Source organism: Hirundo rustica, chromosome 26 (assembly GCF_015227805.2).
Source record: "Hirundo rustica isolate bHirRus1 chromosome 26, bHirRus1.pri.v3, whole genome shotgun sequence".
NCBI lineage: Eukaryota > Metazoa > Chordata > Aves > Passeriformes > Hirundinidae > Hirundo > Hirundo rustica.
The window spans coordinates 277,156-294,898 of NC_053475.1; the positions used below are offsets into that span (position 1 = coordinate 277,156).

General features: G+C 47.6%; 2 protein-coding genes across 2 annotated transcripts in view; one reads left to right on the forward strand and one right to left on the reverse strand.

Moving 5' to 3' along the window:
* The window catches only part of COMP (cartilage oligomeric matrix protein), a 15,417-nt gene extending 15,396 nt beyond the window's left edge, over positions 1 to 21 (forward strand). The window contains exon 19 of the mRNA XM_040086477.2: positions 18 to 21. Within this exon, the coding sequence (XP_039942411.2) occupies positions 18 to 21 (4 nt within the window). The remainder of the gene's footprint in view (positions 1 to 17) is intronic.
* A 204-nt stretch (positions 22 to 225) lies between these two features.
* CRTC1 (CREB regulated transcription coactivator 1) overlaps positions 226 to 17,743 on the reverse strand; it is a 33,324-nt gene continuing 15,806 nt past the window's right edge. Inside the window, 11 exon segments of the mRNA XM_058423610.1 lie at positions 226 to 756; positions 2,673 to 2,819; positions 2,821 to 2,925; positions 3,718 to 3,851; positions 6,818 to 7,038; positions 7,440 to 7,483; positions 7,845 to 7,930; positions 9,201 to 9,295; positions 10,102 to 10,163; positions 11,664 to 11,801; positions 15,939 to 16,055. Coding sequence (XP_058279593.1) covers positions 484 to 756; positions 2,673 to 2,819; positions 2,821 to 2,925; positions 3,718 to 3,851; positions 6,818 to 7,038; positions 7,440 to 7,483; positions 7,845 to 7,930; positions 9,201 to 9,295; positions 10,102 to 10,163; positions 11,664 to 11,801; positions 15,939 to 16,055 — 1,422 coding nt within the window. The 3' untranslated portion in view covers positions 226 to 483.

Below are 17,743 nucleotides of genomic sequence, written 5' to 3' on the forward strand. Positions count from 1 at the left end.
TCTCTTGCTGCTGGCAGGTAAAAATCCCCCTTCAGTGGATCACACTCTCTCCCAAGTTGTGATTTCCATCCAGGACGTGTGGAATGTGTGAGGAGATACAGGCAGAGCAAGGAAAGCAGCTGGCATGCAAGGCAGTGTGCTGGGAGCCCATTCCCCTGCCAGCCACAAGCTGCTCATTTGAAGAGCATTTTCTCCAGTGTTTCTCTCACTGGGTTGTGTTCTCACATTAAAAAAAAAAGGTCCAGATCTAAATCAGTTTGGGATATTTAGCGTAAATATTTCAGTATTCAGTGCCCCAGGAGTTTTCCTGCTGCAGGAGGCACTGACATTCCCCCTTTCCTGCCCTCCCAACCTCACCCCCATCAGGGATCCTGCCAACTGGAAGGTTTCTACCTGGAGGTTCTGCCCCCCAAACAAACAGCACCCCAGCGCTCAACCAGCAGCCTGGACCCCGTGATCCTCTGCTCACTCAAAGGAGAGAATTCAGCAGCTCCTGGAGCCCTGCGGGAGCGGGGACGGAGGGGCGGGACGGGGCGTCAGCGATGCATGAGGCACACACGGGGTCACAGCGACACGACCACGGGGCAGCGATGGAGAAACCCAGCTGGGAACACACACGAGAAGCAAGGCCTGTGGAAGCACAGAGTCCCTTACTTGAGGGGAGCTGCCAGGAGAGAAGCCTTGATTGGAGACAGGAGAGGTGGGAGACTGGTTGGCCGGGGAGCCAGCATTACTGCGGTACTGCTGGAGTGAGGCCTACAGAACAACACAGAGTTAAACACCGTGCCCGCTGAGGGAAGCCCTGCAAAACACAAACTGCTGCAGCGCTGGAGCTGGCAGAGACCATCCTCTTCAGCTTCTGTGTGGGAAGACAGGATTATGTGAATGAGGTCCCAAAATGGGACAGCCCCGGGGCAGGGACAGGCACAGCTGGGAGAATTTCCTGCCTGCTCTCGCTTACGCTCGGTTCAAAACGTATTAAAAAAAAAAAAAAAAAATCAGGTCAGCCAAGGATTTGGGGCAAAGAAGTCTTGGAAGCTGGGAATAATTCAAAAAGAATGTCATTCATGCTTGAGTTGCAGTGCCGGCCCCACATGTGGGGATCCTGCTGTGCCCCCAGCTGTGTTATCAGCACAGAGCAGGTGATAACACCTGAAGGACAAACGCGGGCTCCAAACACAGCCCCCAACTCCTCTGCACCCCAGCTCCCTCAGGGGGTTCACACTCTGCTCTGCGGGCTCCTCTCTGGGATTTTTATACTCTTCTCAGGCGTCTTGAGAAGTTATTTTCAAAGATTTAAATTTTTTACCCCATCATAAAGAACCCTACTCCGGAACAAATTAATTGTATTAATGATATTTAAATAATGCTGCACTAATTAACATAAAGTGTAGCCCAGCTCTTCTTATTTGACTTCCATTAGAAATTAAGGGATGATTGAGGAGAACCTGCAATCCAGTGAATTTAATCAGATTTGCAGGTTGGGAGAACTCTGCACTACCAATTTTTGACCCCAAATTCTGTAAATCCCAAGAAAATTTCCCTTTTTGCTCTGAATTGCCACTTACAACCTGTCAGCAGCCACCCAAACTACAAATAAATTTCAATTCTGCTTTACAAAACCCGTGTAGAAGTTGCCAGCGAGGCTGTGACAGCTGCAAAGGCTTTCTGATAAAGTGGCTTTAAATCTGTTTATTTAGGAATTACTTGAGTTGCTTTAGAAGATAAGCACAGCAGCCTAAAAGTTCAGGTCATAAAGAGGTTTAGGATGAGGAAAGCAACACAGAAAGCAAAGGATGAGATCAGAATTGTCTGTACTGGTGCTACATGAGGATTAGAATCAAAACAGGGACACATTTTGAGTGGGGTGGGATCCTTTCCAGTGCTGGATTGTCCTTCCCTCTTCCCCCTCCCATCCTGGAAGGGAAGCAGCTGCTCGCAAGGAGCACCAACTGTTAAAAATTTCACCCACAATCGAGAGCAGATCACCAGAATTGATTTGTTCTCATTCCCAAAGCCATTCCTGTCCCTGCAGCACTGCCAGGACCCAGGGGTGGGACACCCAGGACGCGGCAGGGCCAGGAGGAGCTGGGGGAGTCGGGATTTCCCTTCTTTCCTGATTCCTGCTTTGGGATTTTCAGCTGCTGAGACAGAGCACTTCCTAACAGGCCACCTTAAAACAAGCAGGAAAAAGGGATCTGTCCATAAATCCTCGCTCCAACTCTTCTGGGCAGCCATAAATCCCATTTTGGAATGCAGGCTCTAAAATTCCTTGAAATAAAAGGGTTCTAAGTAGTGAAACTTTCAGAAAACACCTGGTTCTCGACAACTTTTGGAAAACAAATTTTCCAGATGGTTTTTTAGTGGAAAATGGTTGTTGTAGCTGGACTCTCTCTCAAGGCTCTGGGAGTTCCCCCAGTGTGTGTCATGATACTGGGGGACACTGAACACCCTGCAAATCCCCCAGCAAATGCTGACAGATTTAAGCTGGGTCTAATCAAACCCGGGACAAAATTTAATAACAATTTTCCTCCAGAAAACATTCAAAGGTGCATTCAACCCAAACCATTTCCAGTTTATACTCCGTCCTCCCACGAAATTCTCGTGATCAGGGTTTGTCCACGCAGCTTTCCCGGCCCGCGCTGCACGCTGCCAGCCTCTCCCAAACTCACCGAGTTGATGTCAATTCCCATGGAGGGCTGGCTCTGGCTCCCCGGCGGTGACTGGGGGATGCTGGAAGGTACCGTGACGGACAGAGGGGGCAGCTGGGGGCCCCTCTGCAGCGCCGAGCTCTGCAGCAGAGGGGGGGTCTGCGGCAGGGGAACTGGCCACTGCCGGCTGCTGCTGCTGCTGGGAGCCGCTCTGGGTGAAGAAGGGGTACGGGGGGAGCTGCTGCTCCAGGGACAACGCATCCATGGCCACGGCCTGCAAAAGAGGGAGCAGGATCAGCCACGCCGGCGGGGAGTTCTTCCTCACGCCGAGGAAATGGAGCCAGGCTTGGTTTGTGGTGTAACAACGGCACCTGAAGGTTCAGAGAGTCAAGAAGCTGCTCTGAGGTGTTCCTGCACTGGCAGGGGTGGATTGGATCAGGTTTAAGGCTCCCCCCGACCCAAACCATCCTGTATTAAACAACACTTTGAAAGCCCAGTTGAATCTCAAGGTTAGAAATCACCAACCACAGAACCACAATAAAATCAGTTTTAAAAGTTAACTGAGCTTCTCTGACCAATCAGAGAAATGGCTTTCCAATTTCACAGCTCATTTTGGGACAACACAAAACAATGTGGTCAAGAGATGTTTTTTATCCCAGTTGTAGAAAAGAGAAGTAAAATCTGTCCCCTCTACAAACATCTCCTGTTTTAAGGCTCTGAATTAAGGAACACCTGTAAAGGAGGAAATTACAGAACAAGAGAAGTTCATGGAACCATGGAATGGTTTGGGTTGGAAAGAACCTTAAAGCTCATCTTGTCATGGGCCAGGGACACTTTTTACTATCCCCAGGCTGCTCCAAGCCCAGTCCAACCCAGCCTTGGACACTTCCAGGGATCCAGGGGCAGCCACAGCTGCTCTGGGAATTCCATCCCGTTCCCTCCCCACCCTCCCAGCCAGGAATTCCTTCCCAATATCCCTGTGGCTCTTTGAGCCAAACTTCCAGCCTGAGCAGATTAAAACAACGATGCAGTGATTAAAAACTTGAGTTTCCCCCTGGATTCCTACCTGAGTGATGGGTGAGAGCGGGGACAGTGTGGGGGACATTTGCTGGGACTGAGGTCGCCGCGAGTCCGCGCCCAAGGACAGGGGGCTGACGCTGGGCTGGCGGTGCTGGGACGGCGCCGGCGTCGTCGTCATTCCTGCTGAGAGCAACAAACCACCCTCAGCAGGGACACAGCAAAGCCCTGCTGAGATTTGTACCCAAAATCATTCCCTAAACCGGGGAAAAAGAGCGGCCTGAGCGGGCGACGCCGGAGGCGTCTCGGCCGATCGGGCGGGAGCTCGTTAGGTGATTTGTAATTAATTTTGTCAGGTTGAAGAGCATCAGGATGAGAGGAAGCGCCCTGTGGGTTGCCCTGGCTGGAGCCCAGGCACGGTTGGTCAGGCTGGTGGCCAGGATGAGGAATTGGAAGAGGCAGAGCAGGCTCAGCAGTTCCAGGCACCGCAGGCGCCGCGCTCGCACACCTGCACTCGCCGAGCCCAGGCAAAGCAGGTTCTGCTCTGTTTGTCTGCGCTCACGCTCTGCCAGTGAGATAACAGATCCTGGAAGCAGGCTTATCAGAGGGCACTTGAGGTATTGTAAAAGCAAACAGCTCTTTAATGGGAAAAGCAGAAGCAGAACTGGTTACGCAGGAAGAGCCCCATTTTTAATGGCACACCAGGGCAGGAAACGTCCACCACACTCCCAAGAGCCACGGCCCAGCGGGGAGTGAGGATAAACAACCCAAATATTATCATTTTGTTCAGACCAAGCCAAAAAACCCTGGAGTTTAGAAACCCGCCCCCCCTTTTCTGCCTCAGCCCCGAGGAACCGAGCGGCCCTGGGAAGGGATCCGAGGCCAAGCGAGCGCGAGCTGTTCCCCGGAGCTGCCGGAGAGCAGCGGCCGCAGGAGCCCGGAGCCCCCGGGCACTTGGCGAAGGCTCGGCGCTTCCAGGCAGGCTGCCAGCGAGCCAGGAAAGCCAGGAAAGCCAGGCTGCCAAGGAGGCAGCAGGAAAAGGGGCTCAGGCCGCGCTGCCCAGCCCAGCACCGGCTCCCTGCGGGCACCAAAGCCTGGCAGCGGGCGGGGGCAGCCTGGCCCCGCGGCCCTCGGGGTGCTGGGCACAGCCCGCGGCTCCGGGACACCCCTGGGGCTCAGGAGCCTTCACCGAGGTTTGAGCAGCTGGGGAAATGGGTTTGAAAGCACCAAACGCTGAGCGGGGCAACGGGGAAAGCGTGGGGTCATCTCCAGAGAAGCTGGAATTAAATCAGGAGGTAAATCTTTAATGGATCAGGGAATGTTTGCAAAGCCTCACCAGTCTGGGCTTATAGAATTTACTTCGCTAATTATGGGGGAAAAAATGTGGAGCTCCACTGTGGCTGAAATCCTAATTTCTAAACCCATCCCTGAAACTTTGGAGACAAAACAACTCTTCCAAGGAGGCTGAAAGTGCTGCCCCGCTCCATCCTCAAATGGCCAAATCCTTTAAATGGTTAAATCCTTTTCTTGCTTCCCAAACTCACCTGCTCAGCCACAACCTGCTTACAGTCATTTCCTTCTCCCAATCCAGGAGAAGTGGGAAAGGGAATCCTGCCCAGCACAGGAAATCTATTTGTATTTTTGGATGCAATTCCTCATTTCTATTCTAGGAATCAACAGACTTGCTACTGTCACTGATAATACAGGAAAAAAAAAATAAATCAACCCTCTTCATAATTATTTGAGTATGAGTGAAATTAGTTAAAAAATAGCAATTAATAATTAAAATATGAATCGGTAATAGACTCCAAAAGGATCCTCACATGAAAAAAAAAAGAAAGCTATTCTAAAGGAATGGAAATAAAAGGAAATATTCCCATAACACAAGGGATGCTGGGGTTCAGTACAAAGAATTCCAAGAGAGGAAACTACTGAATAAATAAATAAACATTAAAAATTAAAAGCAAAAAAGACCCCAAAAATAAATCCCCAAAAAAGCAGATTTGGGCATCAAGAACATGAGATAAAGATCCTGTAACTAAATATAAAATCCCCATTTTTTTGTACATATAACACAAAGGAGAAGTGAAGCCAAATTCCCTCAGGGAAAGAACAAAGTTCCCCAGATTCTGTAATTTCAGAGAAGTGGCTCCTGGAGATATTCCCATAACACAAGGGATGCTGGGGTTCAGGAATTCCACAAGAGGAAAATATTTTTAAAAAGGAAACAAATTAATAAAAATAAAAACATTTAAAAGGCCCAAAAAATACATCCCCAAAAAAGCGGATTTGGATGTCAAGAACATGAGATAAAGGTCCTGTAAGTATATACAGATATAGATAGAGATAGAGATAGAGATATATAGATATTAGATATAGATATAAAATATAGATACATATAGCTATAAATATATAGATATAAATATAGATATATAGATATAGCTGATATATAGACATATAGCTATAAATATATATAGATGAGATCTAGATATGTAGATGTAGATGTAGATATAGATATAGATGATATAGATCATAGATATAGATTATATAGATATATATAAGATAGATTATATAAATTATAGATGATGATATCGAGATAGAAATAGAGATAGAGATGATATAGATGATATAGATGTAGATGCAGATGTAGATGTAGATGTAGATATTGATGTACATGTAGATATAGATATTGATATAGATGATATAGATGTAGATGTAGATGTAGATGTAGATGCAGATGTAGATGTAGATGTAGATGCAGATGTAGATGCAGATGCAGATGTAGATGCAGATGTAGATGCAGATGTAGATACAGATGATACAGATTATAGATATAGATATTGATACAGATGATATAGATGTAGATGTAGATTCAGATGTAGATGTAGATGCAGATGTAGATGTAGATGTAGATATTGATGTAGATGTAGATATAGATATTGATATAGATGATACAGATGATATAGATGCAGATGTAGACGTAGATGTAGATGTAGATTCAGATGTAGATGCAGATGCAGGTGCAGATGCAGATGCAGATACAGACACAGATACAAACTGAACAGAGCTATCCCCCGTTTTTGCAGGTGCCAGCCCCAGAGGAGCGGCGCCAGCGGCGGTGCCCGGGCGCGGAGGCGCCGTGCCCTCACCCGGGCTGGCGGTGCTGATGCCCAGGTGGGTCAGGTTGGCAGCGAGGTTCCCGGTGCTGTTGGAGCTGCTCAGCGCTGGGAAGGTGGACTCCTCGGGATCCAGGGGCGTGGGCAGAGGGGAGGGGAAGTGGATGTTGGTCAGGTCTGGCAGGGAGCCGCCCGTGTTGTGCGTGGCGGGAATCAGGGCTGTAGTGTTCTCCTGGTCAGCGGATGGGAAGATGCTGCGTTCAGGAGGAAAACACCCAAATTAATTCGTACTTCAGCCTGGGCAGAGCTTTTTAAAATTTAGTTCACGAGAAAATTTCAGAAAGAGGATTTTTATAATCTTTTTAAAATGCATTTAACAAGGAATTCCATACAGAAGATATTTTTGAGCTTTTAAAAATGTTTTTAACAAGAAAATTTCATTCAGAAAATGCTGTTGAGCTTGTTGAGATGTTTTCAACACGAAATTCCATACAGAAGATGGTTTTTGTATTCCTGACCCTCAGAGGGTCTTGTTCTGTACCTAGAACCTTCACAGGAAATCCCAAAGCAACAGGATATTCACAGATATTCAATCCACAGTTTTTCTTAAAGATCTCAGTGCTCTTAAAATAAAAGAAAATTGCTGAGAACTTACTTGATTCCTGGAACTTCACAGGATTTAGGTCTCGATGACCCAGTCTGAAATAGACGGGAGAGAGATTTAAAGGCAAAGATGCTGCTGGAGGGTATTGCCTCGGAGATATTTCAATTATTAAGTTTAATTTAATCATTGCTGTGTAAGATCTAGGAGCTCTTACAAGTTATTTATCAATTTTTTACTTTATTTGGCCCAACAAATCTTCAATTTCAAGAGTTTCTCCTCATACAACCAAGGCCGTGCACTCACACACACATAAAATCCTTTCTGATCTAAAGATTATTACTTGTTTTTAAACACAGCATTTAATCTCCAATCTCCTCAAGTAGTTTATTAATACTGACAGCAATTAAAGCATTCATTTATCTAAATATGTTCAGAAAATAAAATTTCTATTCCCACCTTTTTAGTGTCCCAGCCTTGCTTAGAGAGGGTTTTGTCTGCATCAGAGGTGGTTTCTTCCATTCCAGGGACAGTCAGCAATAAAACTAAAAAAAAGAGATGAAAAGGAATCATTAAGAATCAGTAATATTCACCTTCTCACTGAGACACTCTCAGACTGGAAGTTTAACCTTTGGGAAAATCTTAGGGAGTTTAAATTACCAAGGAGGACGAAACATTTGCATTCTGTTGTGTAAAAAACCCAAAGATTCCTGAAACCAGAGTGAAATTGTATTTAATCAATTATTAAATCAGTGAGACTTAAAAGAAACCCACCCAAATAATACTTAAAATGTTCTGGCTTCCAATTTATTCTGCCCAGATGTCCATGGAAGGGTTTATTTCGCATTTATTTTCCCATCTTTTGCAGTTTGCACAAGTGGTGAAGACCCTGAACGTCCAAGAGGACAATTCCAGTGGGGAAAATCCAATCCCTCCTCCCTGGGATGGAGGAACACCACAAAGCTGGGATTTCATTCTCCACATCCCAAGGACGTTTCTTTGTTGTTTAAGGTGGCAAAGACACAAACAAACAAACAAACAAACAAACAAAGCCCAGCCAGAGAGAACAGAATCAATAAAAACATCTCAGTGATGAGTGTAAATTCAGCTTTATGGAATCCTGCTTTGGATGAACGTTTCCCGAGGATGTGCAGCTCCAGCAGCACACGGAGGAGCTGCAGGACGTGTCCAAGGCCTGTGCTGTGCGTTCACAGTCCCTGGGTGTTGGCTGAAGGATTCACTGTAGGAGTTTTCCTAAGGATCAGGGAATTTGAAGGCTGGAAAGAACCTTCAGGATGAGCAATTCCTGATTTTCCAGAGCTGGAGCAGGAGCAGGGCCCAGCAGAGGGCACCAGAACTGAGGGTGCCGGAGCTGCTCCAGCCCGGGATTGTTCGGGATCGTTTGGGATCTGCTCCTCCCAGGGATGTTCCCTGGGGATCCCCGGGCCAGGAACAAACACGGGCCGAAGCCTCTGCTCCTTCCCTGTGTGCCCCTGACTGAAATTCTGGGAACTCCACGCTGCTCCAGCAGTTCCTCCAGAGCTCTGGGAGCGCTGAGAACTCAGCACCAGAGTCCCACCAGCCCAGAGAAACCTCCCCAGGGCAAAATGACAAAATTTGGGGCTCAGGAAAACGTTTTGTGTGATTTTCCCTGGATTTCAGCCCCCAGGAAGGTGAATGTGATCCAGCTGTTGTGTCACAGGAAGTGTCAGCACCCCTGGACTTTACAAACACGTGGAGCCCAATCCGTGGAGATTCCATTGTCATTAATTGAATTGTTATCATTTCAACCTTTATTTATTTTTGCTTGCTCACCTCTTTTCTGCTGCATGTCCTGTGACCCTCCTGAAAAGGATTCCTGCTGAGCTGGAGTCATGGTGCTCTGGTGCAAGGCAGAATCAGAATTTGTCCTGAGGGAAAGCAAAACCCACAACATTTTTCTTGTCAGCCTCACTAAATAAAAAGAATTTTTCCCTCAGATAAACGCAACAACTCGGTAAAACCTCAATATTGCGCATTAAAACCCAAAAATCTCTGTATGGCAGAAGCCAGGCAGAATTTCCTTGTGAAACAATCAATTTGCAGAAGAAATTAGTTCAAGTTTGAAGAGCAATTGTTTCAATAATGGGATTGAGAGGAACACAGGATAAATTGGTTGCCCTCGTTAGAGCAGAGTTTCATCTGCTTTGTTCAGATTCAACACGATCAAATAATGCCATTTTTAAGCTGCTTAGCCATACTTTGGTTATTGTGATGGCTGAAAAACAAACAGTCCTGGTTGGGAGGAGGAAAAGGAAAGGTTCAGGATGCTGTGGAGAGGGGAATTTTCACGGCCAACACATCTCAGGATGAACTTTGAGAGCGAGGCCACTCTCAGAAAGTGTAACTCTGTGTTCCTTCCCACTGGAGCATTCCCAGCCCAGTTTCTGCACCCAGAGAAATATCCAAGTCTTCTCCTGTGCCTCGGAACTTCTGGATTTTTAAAGATTTTTAAAGATTTTTAAGGATTTTTAAAGATTAAACCTGAAGGATTTACCTTTAAAAAAGTACCATTAAACTACAGTATCACTTGCAGACACCTCCATTTTCAAAGCTCATTTAAAACAAGCACTATTGGATTAAAACCTCAAGGTTTTTTTCAATTTCAAAAAGGCACAATTCCAAGCTGCTGCAGGGTCAGAGAACACCCCAAACCCCTCAGGATGGTGGCACCCACCTTCTCCAGCTCGTGTCCGACGGCGGTGACAGGTACACGGTGCCGTAGGGGCAGCTGTCCACGTGGGCCAGGGTTAAGGCAGCAACACTTGCCGCTCCAGCAGGAAATCTTCCCCCCAGGAATAATTCCAATTATCCCGTCAGAACCACTGAACTCACAGATTCCCTGTGGGGAGCTGCAAAAGGATCTCAGCCCAAAGTATTATCTGGATTGTTGTAATATTTGAGCAGTAAAAAAATCCTTCCTCCTTTCCCATGGATTTAAGTCCCGGTGCCTCCACCCTTCGTGTCACACATCCCCTGCAGCCCCATCAATCCCAGCTGATTTTAAACCTGGCAGAAAGGATCAGCTCATCCCATCCCCAAATGCCAGAGGGATGAATCAACCTGCACTGAAACGCTGGAGAGCTGCAAAGGAGAATCCTGCCTTGGGTTTGCTCAGCTCTGAAGAGAAACTCCATTTCCCCACGACAGCCCTGACCTTTCAGGGAATCATGGAACGGTTTGGGGTGGGATAAGAGGATCCAGAGCTGGCAGTGAGGCACCCAATCCCACTGTCCATGTCACCCTTAAATGTCCCCAAAGCAACTCTGAGGATTTGTCACCGGTGCCCACTTGGACACAACCGGACACATCCATCCATCAAATCCACTCTGGACAAGAGGAGATCCCATGGGACAGAGCCAAATGCCTCACAGGAGCCCAGCTGATGATGGCAGCAACCCCAGCAGAGAAGGCCACCAAATTTACAGGTCAGCTCTGCCCTAAAGCCCTGCTGGGTGTCCCCAGTCCATCCAGGCAGCCCTCAGCTCCACGTGGATCATCGTCCCCACGGAGGGAACAGGAAAGCTGAACTCTTACTCTACAAACAGGAGGTTTTCATGGATGAAACCACAGCCCGACACGGAGCTGGGGCTGAGGAGGGGAGGAGTGCACAGGGAAAGGTTGAACCCTCACCCCGAGACCTTTGAAGGGAAAAACGCTGGAAGTTTCTCTGCCCCCTTGATTGCAATTGGCTCAGTGCTGTGACAAAAGAACTGATCTCTTTACCTGCTCCTCTGAAACGTAGCTGCTCTCTATTGGGCTGTTTGCCAAAAACCCACCCAAATCCTTCAATACTTGAGGCTTCTCAGGGCATTCTCGGGGTGTTGTAGCAGCTGTGTGGGACCTGTCCCTACACTTGTGTTGTGTATTTTCTCCTTTTATTAAAACCTTTTTGCTTTTTCAAGACACGCTCGTTATTTTAAAGCCTTTTTCTGTGAGGTGCTGGACACCCCCAGAGACACTGAACCCTCAACAGAGCTGAATACACCTGGGAAGGGAAGGGAAGGGAAGGGAAGGGAAGGGAAGGGAAGGGAAGGAAGGGAAGGAAGGAAGGGAAGGGAAGGAAGGAAGGGAAGGAAGGGAAGGGAAGGGAGGAAGGGAGGAAGGGAAGGGAAGGGAAGGGAAGGGAAGGGAAGGGAAGGGAAGGGAAGGGAAGGGAAGGGAAGGGAAGGGAAGGGAAGGGAAGGGAAGGGAAGGGAGCAGGCAGTGGTGGTGGCCCAGCCCTGCTGCCAAGGATATCTGCCGGCCGTGTTTGTCCACGGAGAGCGGGCGGCGGTGCGGCGAGCCCAGGCGGTTCCGGTCCCGGTACACCCTGTCCACCAGCCCGTGGTGCCGCGTGGTCCTGCTGGTGTCCAGCGCCGACGACTGGAACGGGGTCTGGGAGAGACACGGGGATTACCCGCAGGGAAACAGCCCCCAGCCTGCCCAGAGCCTCCTCCTCCTCCTCCTCCTGGGTCAGGCTGGGTCGCTCGAAGGAATCAGACTCAGAACAAGATGTGGACCTTGTGTCATTTTTCCCTCCGACAGCTTTTATTTCGGGAAAGCTGCCGCCTGCAGGAGGGGCCATGCTGGAGCCGGCCGGGCTCAGCACTGCCCTCGCACCCTGGCAGCCCTGAACCCCGGGCTGAGCGTGGCAGGAGCTGCCAGCCGCTGTCCACATGCCCTCGGTGCAGCATGCAGGGCGCATCCAGGAGGAACATGCCGACATCCAGAGCCTGGTCCCAGGGCAGGAGATGCAGGGAGGAGCCGCACGCTGAGCTCAGCATTCCCCATACGCGCTGCCCGCTCTCGGGGCCGCCTCTCACCCCTCCTTGCAGCGGATTTATTCTAAGGGGACACTGAGAGAATGAAAAGAAAAAAGAAAAGCAGTTTCCTTCCTCCTCTGTCTGATGGTTTTGAAGTGATTTTCAGCTCCTTCGGTGACCCGAGGTGGGATGATCCCACCTGGACTCTTATCAGCACTGACATCCTGAGCGGCTCCCGAGCAGATGATTTCAGAGCAGGAGGATGGCAGGGGAAGGACAGGGAAGATGAATTCCCAGCCTGAACTGGGAAACTTTCACGTTTTCCACAGCCCTTCCCAGTGTATACCGGGGGGGGACAAAGGAAGTACCGAGGGGTCAATCTCTGCTCGTACTCCACCAGCAATTTATGGGTCTCCAGGGAGAAAATTCCTCCCCAGCCCTGCACTCCCTGCCAATGTGAACAGCTTTGCTGAGTCCCTCAACACCATCTGTTTGGAAATCCAAAATTTCCTCCTCCATTCAGGTGCTGCACGTGGCAAATGCACTGTCCTGTCTGCCAAGCCATGAAACCATCTGGCTTCCACATTCATCCCTTTTTCTTTTGGTTCCTTTTCGTATTTTTGCTTTTCCTTTTTCTTTTTTTCCCAAGTGTCAGCTTTGGCTGTTGAAAAGATTATTTCTATAAAGCTTTGCATTTATTTTGAAAAGCTTTGTTTGTATGAACTTTTTAAAGAGTCTTTCTACTATTTTAAACTCTTTTCTCTTCAGCAAATATTGGGCTCCTCACCCTCTCTGCACACACAGGCTGTGTTAACAGAGCTGCAGAGGGGCTGTGGTGTTTATTTTCTCATTTCAGGGCCAACATTTTACATGCAGCAGAATATTTAAGGCAACAGGGGACTAGAAAGGAGCACAGTGACGTTTCACAGGACTCTCAGCTCTTCAGACCATGGGGTTTGTGCTTCACTTCCTCACTTGGCTGAGAAATCTCAAATACAATCTCAGTTTTAAGGGGTTTTAATTCAAATACGGTGCTTTAATCTCTGCTGCAAGCACTGAACAACAATCCCCACACAAAGTGGGAATATTCATCATTCCAAAGCGACAAAAGGTCTCAAACTCCTCATTTTTTTTCTGTTGTTACAGCCCAAAAGGCAGCAAATTTTGCAAATACGTGCCTGGAAGGTCAACAGGAAAAGCAATTTCCTATGTCAGTGGTGTCAGCACAGAGCTGCTAAAAAAGGAGTGCAGAGCTCACCTGGAACTTAAAGGGAGGCCAAAGCATAAAACTATAAAGACAAAAAGTTAAAAATGTAAAACCAGCCATTTTTTAAGGCTTTACCTTTTTTTTTTTTGGCACAATTAAAAACGCAATAAAATCTCATCTGAGCGCAGCAGTGGCCCAAATAAAGGTGGGATGTGTCCCAGCTCAGGGCTGCAGTTTATGGAAAGAGGGATTTTGGGGTAATGCTGTTCCCTGGCTTTCCAGGAACCAAGATCCCCGAAGAACCCTGAATTTAGGGAAAACAGAAAACTCCTGAGGAGATGGATATCACCTCCAACAGGTCTGGCTTCTCTCAGCAACCTTCCTATAAAATTTATTTAGGGCCAAACACCAGGACAATTATCCTGGATCAAAATTCCCCATCTCTGCACGGCATGAGATATTTAACCAAAGAGAATAAAATGGATTAAAAAAAAATAACAGATCTGAGCACCAATTTTATTTGGGAAAATGAAGAACTAAAAGGGTTTCACTCCCCTGAAAAACATCCAAGGGTTTGAGACCAGACCCAAAATCCCCCAAACCGGGGAAAAAAAAAGCAGCTCAATACAGACAGGAAGGAAAAAGCTCAGTGCTCTCCAAGTGTCCTTTTAGGATTTATCAGGAAATAAACCCAGGTGAGGTGGGTGAGGGGGAAGGAGGAGTGCTACCTACTGCTGGTTGATATTTTGGTGCCTCCTGGTGCCAAGCAGGATTTGGGAATTCATTCTGCCCTTCCCCACGGATTTAAACATGCAGGCTGAGTGCACATGCTCAGAGATTGCCGGAACCACAGGCCAAGACTGAATAATCCACTGTCTGCACCAAATGAAACCCCCAAAGAATCAGAAATAACCACATGACAGCAAGTCCAGGGAGTCTGCACAGGAATTATTTGCATGTTCCAGACTGGGATGCACGGCAAAACCTGGATTCGTGTGCCAGCCCTGCAGTCCTGCCGAGCTGGGGGCGACCCAAATAACTCCTGTGCGTGTGCAGAAATACGTATCCACCTGGGCAAACGGGACCAGTCCTAAATACGTATTTGCACAAACCTAAAAACTTGTTTACCAAAGAGACAGGAACTGCTCCAAAGGCTTCAGCCAGAGCTCCGTTGTGCTGCAAATCAAAGAAGCAGAAGATGCTCAGACACCAACGCTCGCAGCAGGCACAACCGCCCCGGCTCTGCCTTCACACCAGCCCGGAGCCGCTCGCAGCCCTGCTTCCAGCTCCAACTGCAAAAACCTGGAAAGCTTTTCCCCACTGCCACAAACACATGGGGCTGTTTTGTTGCTTGTTACCTGGAACAACATCAATTTGGGTTTGGGTTTTTTTTGGTTTTATTTAGTGTGCGTCTGTGTGAAAAAAACCCCCAGGGTTTAAGGGTAGTTTGTTTCCGTCTCCTCCTCCAGTCATTCATAAATTTTTGAGCATTCTCTTTTCAGCAGTCAGGATTAAAACAGTCCAGGTAAAAAAAAACACCAGTGATGGCCATCAAGCACAGAAGTATTGAAATATTATTGTTTAAAAGGAATTCTTAACCTCCTTAACAAAAAGCTAGAGAAAAACTTGAAGGGAGCAGACATTGTGGAATAACACTGAGGCTTCAATCCACTACAAATCTCTGCTCTGTATTCCCCAAAGAATATAAGATTAAAGTAGACTTTTGCCTCTCCTCTAGCACAAGATTCAAGCTTTTAACCTGCCCAAATTCAGCCATCTGCACCTATTTCAAGCAGCAGTTAGGCGAGGTCAGCAAAAGTTTCTCCATCTTTATTAAAAGCCTTCATCAGAAAACCACAAACTGCAAAATTTCCTTCCCACCACATCCTCGTGAGCTCAACTGTAACTGTGACTCAAAAAAAAGGAAAAACCAAGGCAGAAATGTTCATTATTTTGAGCACTTTAAATCAACTAAATGTGGAAATGAGGAATCCACAAAGTATCCACCAACTAATCCTGTCCTTGGACAACATCCTCTGCCCAAAAGTGCTTCAAAACAGCCAAATATTCACCTGAAATTCTGGTTTTCTGTTCAAGGTGCATCATTCCTGGAGTCACAAAACCCAGGCAGGATATTTCTACGTTTCCTCTCTAGCCAGCCCAAAGAGACGTGATTACTGTGATACCACTTTGTGTCCCACTGCTCTCCTCCTCTCCCAAAATTCCTCCCACAGAACATGCACATCAATTCCTCCACCCCCCAGCTCCCAACACCACCTTTATTTCCTCCCACTTTGCCTTGAATTTACAGCATCTTCCCAGATTTCATTAGGAATTGCATCTCTCAGAGTATTCCTGACCCCAAAGCCTCACAACCATGGACAGAATTAAAATCTACCACAATCAATATTTAAAAAAAAAAAAATCCCCGAACATCCCAACCCCGTCGGAAGTTTTTAAACCGGGGCGCTGACTTCTGGAGCAGCAGCTGCCTGGGAGGACACACCAGCATCCGAGCACAGAATGCATCACCAAATCCAAGGAAAAGCCCTCTGAACTCACCTGGAAGGGGAGATCCATGGCACTGTTCCCGATCTGATTCACATTTGGCAAGGACCCCCCGTAGTACTGGCCACGGCTCTGCCCCAGTTGCAAATATTGGGTCTTCTGCAGCTGTAGCTGAAAGGAAAGGGGGAGGAAAATAGAATTTTAACTGTTTTAACCAGCACAACTTGACACTGTGATCGCTGAGGATGGAAATCGTTAAAAGGCATCAATCCAACTTTGACAAAGGAGGGTCGACCTTCCCCACAAGTTTCTTGCAGCAGGAAAAGCCCTGGAGAAAGGCAGGGAAGAGATTTCCAAGAGCAAGGCAGAGCCACGTTTTCAAACAAAGGACAGAGAGGTTTTCACAGAAAACCCCTTCAAGCCAAGGAACAATCAAAACACCACCAAGAATTCCCTGTGGGATGGGTGCACATGGAAATGAAGGGGACGCTCTGCAAAGCTTCACTGAATTCCAGGCATCGCTCTCCACTCCAGGAAAATATTCCAGGTGTTTGCCCAGTGTTGGAGACACTTCTGGGTGTTTATGTGGGGTGTTCAGGGGTGCTCAGGGATGTCCAGGGGAGCTCAGGGATATCCAGGGATGTTCAGGGGTGCTCAGGGATATCCAGGGATGTTCAGGGATGCTCAGGGATGTTCAGGAATGTTCAGGGATGTTCAGGAATGCTCAGGGATGCTCAGGGATGCTCAGGGATGCTCAGGGATGTTCAGAAATGCTCAGAGTGCCCACACCACACTGCCAGCACCCAGAGAGGATGCAGAGAAAAGGCCCAGGCTGTTTATTCCATGCCAACACTGAGGAGTATCCTTGGAGGATCACAGAATTCCAGAATGATCTGGGTTGGAAGTGACCTTAAGGATCATCTCATCCCACCCCTGCCACCACCCCAGGGTGCTCCAGCCTGGCCTTGGGCACTTCCAGGGATCCAGGGGCAGCCACAGCTGCTCTGGGAATTCCATGCCAGGGTCTGCCCACTTCCACAGGGAAGAATTTGATATTGAAACAGTCCCTGAGTACAAGCTCGCCCTGAGGACAGCTCATGCATTTTCCTGACATTCAAACAATTCCTAGAAAACTCAAATCCCTTTTATTCACAGAATCTCTCCCAGAAGCCAGCGATTTCCAACTGCACAGAGTCAAAAATCACTGTGCTTGGGCTGAGGGACCAAACTAATCCCTGACTTAGGAGATGACTTGTGGAGATGAGAACTCTCCACAGGAGCACAGAATCCCAGGATCCCTGAGGTGGGAAAACAGCTCCAAGGTCATGTCCAGCCTTTACCAGGGTGCTCTCAAAAGCCTCAGCCCTGAGGGCAACACACCACCCACAAAGGGGTTGAGGGTTTATTTTTTTCTTTTAAAAGGGCAGATAATCCCCTCAGGCCAAAGATTTATCAAATATTCCCAGTTTTCCCTATCAAATGGCTTGGAAAGATCCCACGTAAGGAGCAGGAAAGGCCCCTTCGCTTTTCTTGTGCGATATTTTGCCACGCAATTCCTGAAGCAAGACACGAAATCAGAGAAACCCTGCGCTGGTATCACTTAATGAGTCACAGCCCCTCCAACTCAGAACACAAAAAGCACAATATCAGAACTAGCTGTGCTTTTTCCCTGGCCCCTGCATATGTTTTTGTTGTTAAGTAAAATAAAAAAAATAATTTAAAAAAAGGTTTATTTGGGATTTGGGCCAAACACTGAAGTAACTATTTCAACAGGTGTTGGTTTCCTTTCAAGAACCTCCAAAAGGCACCCAGGGAGGAGGGGGTGGCTTGGTGGGGTTTTTTTTTTAGGATCTGGGGTT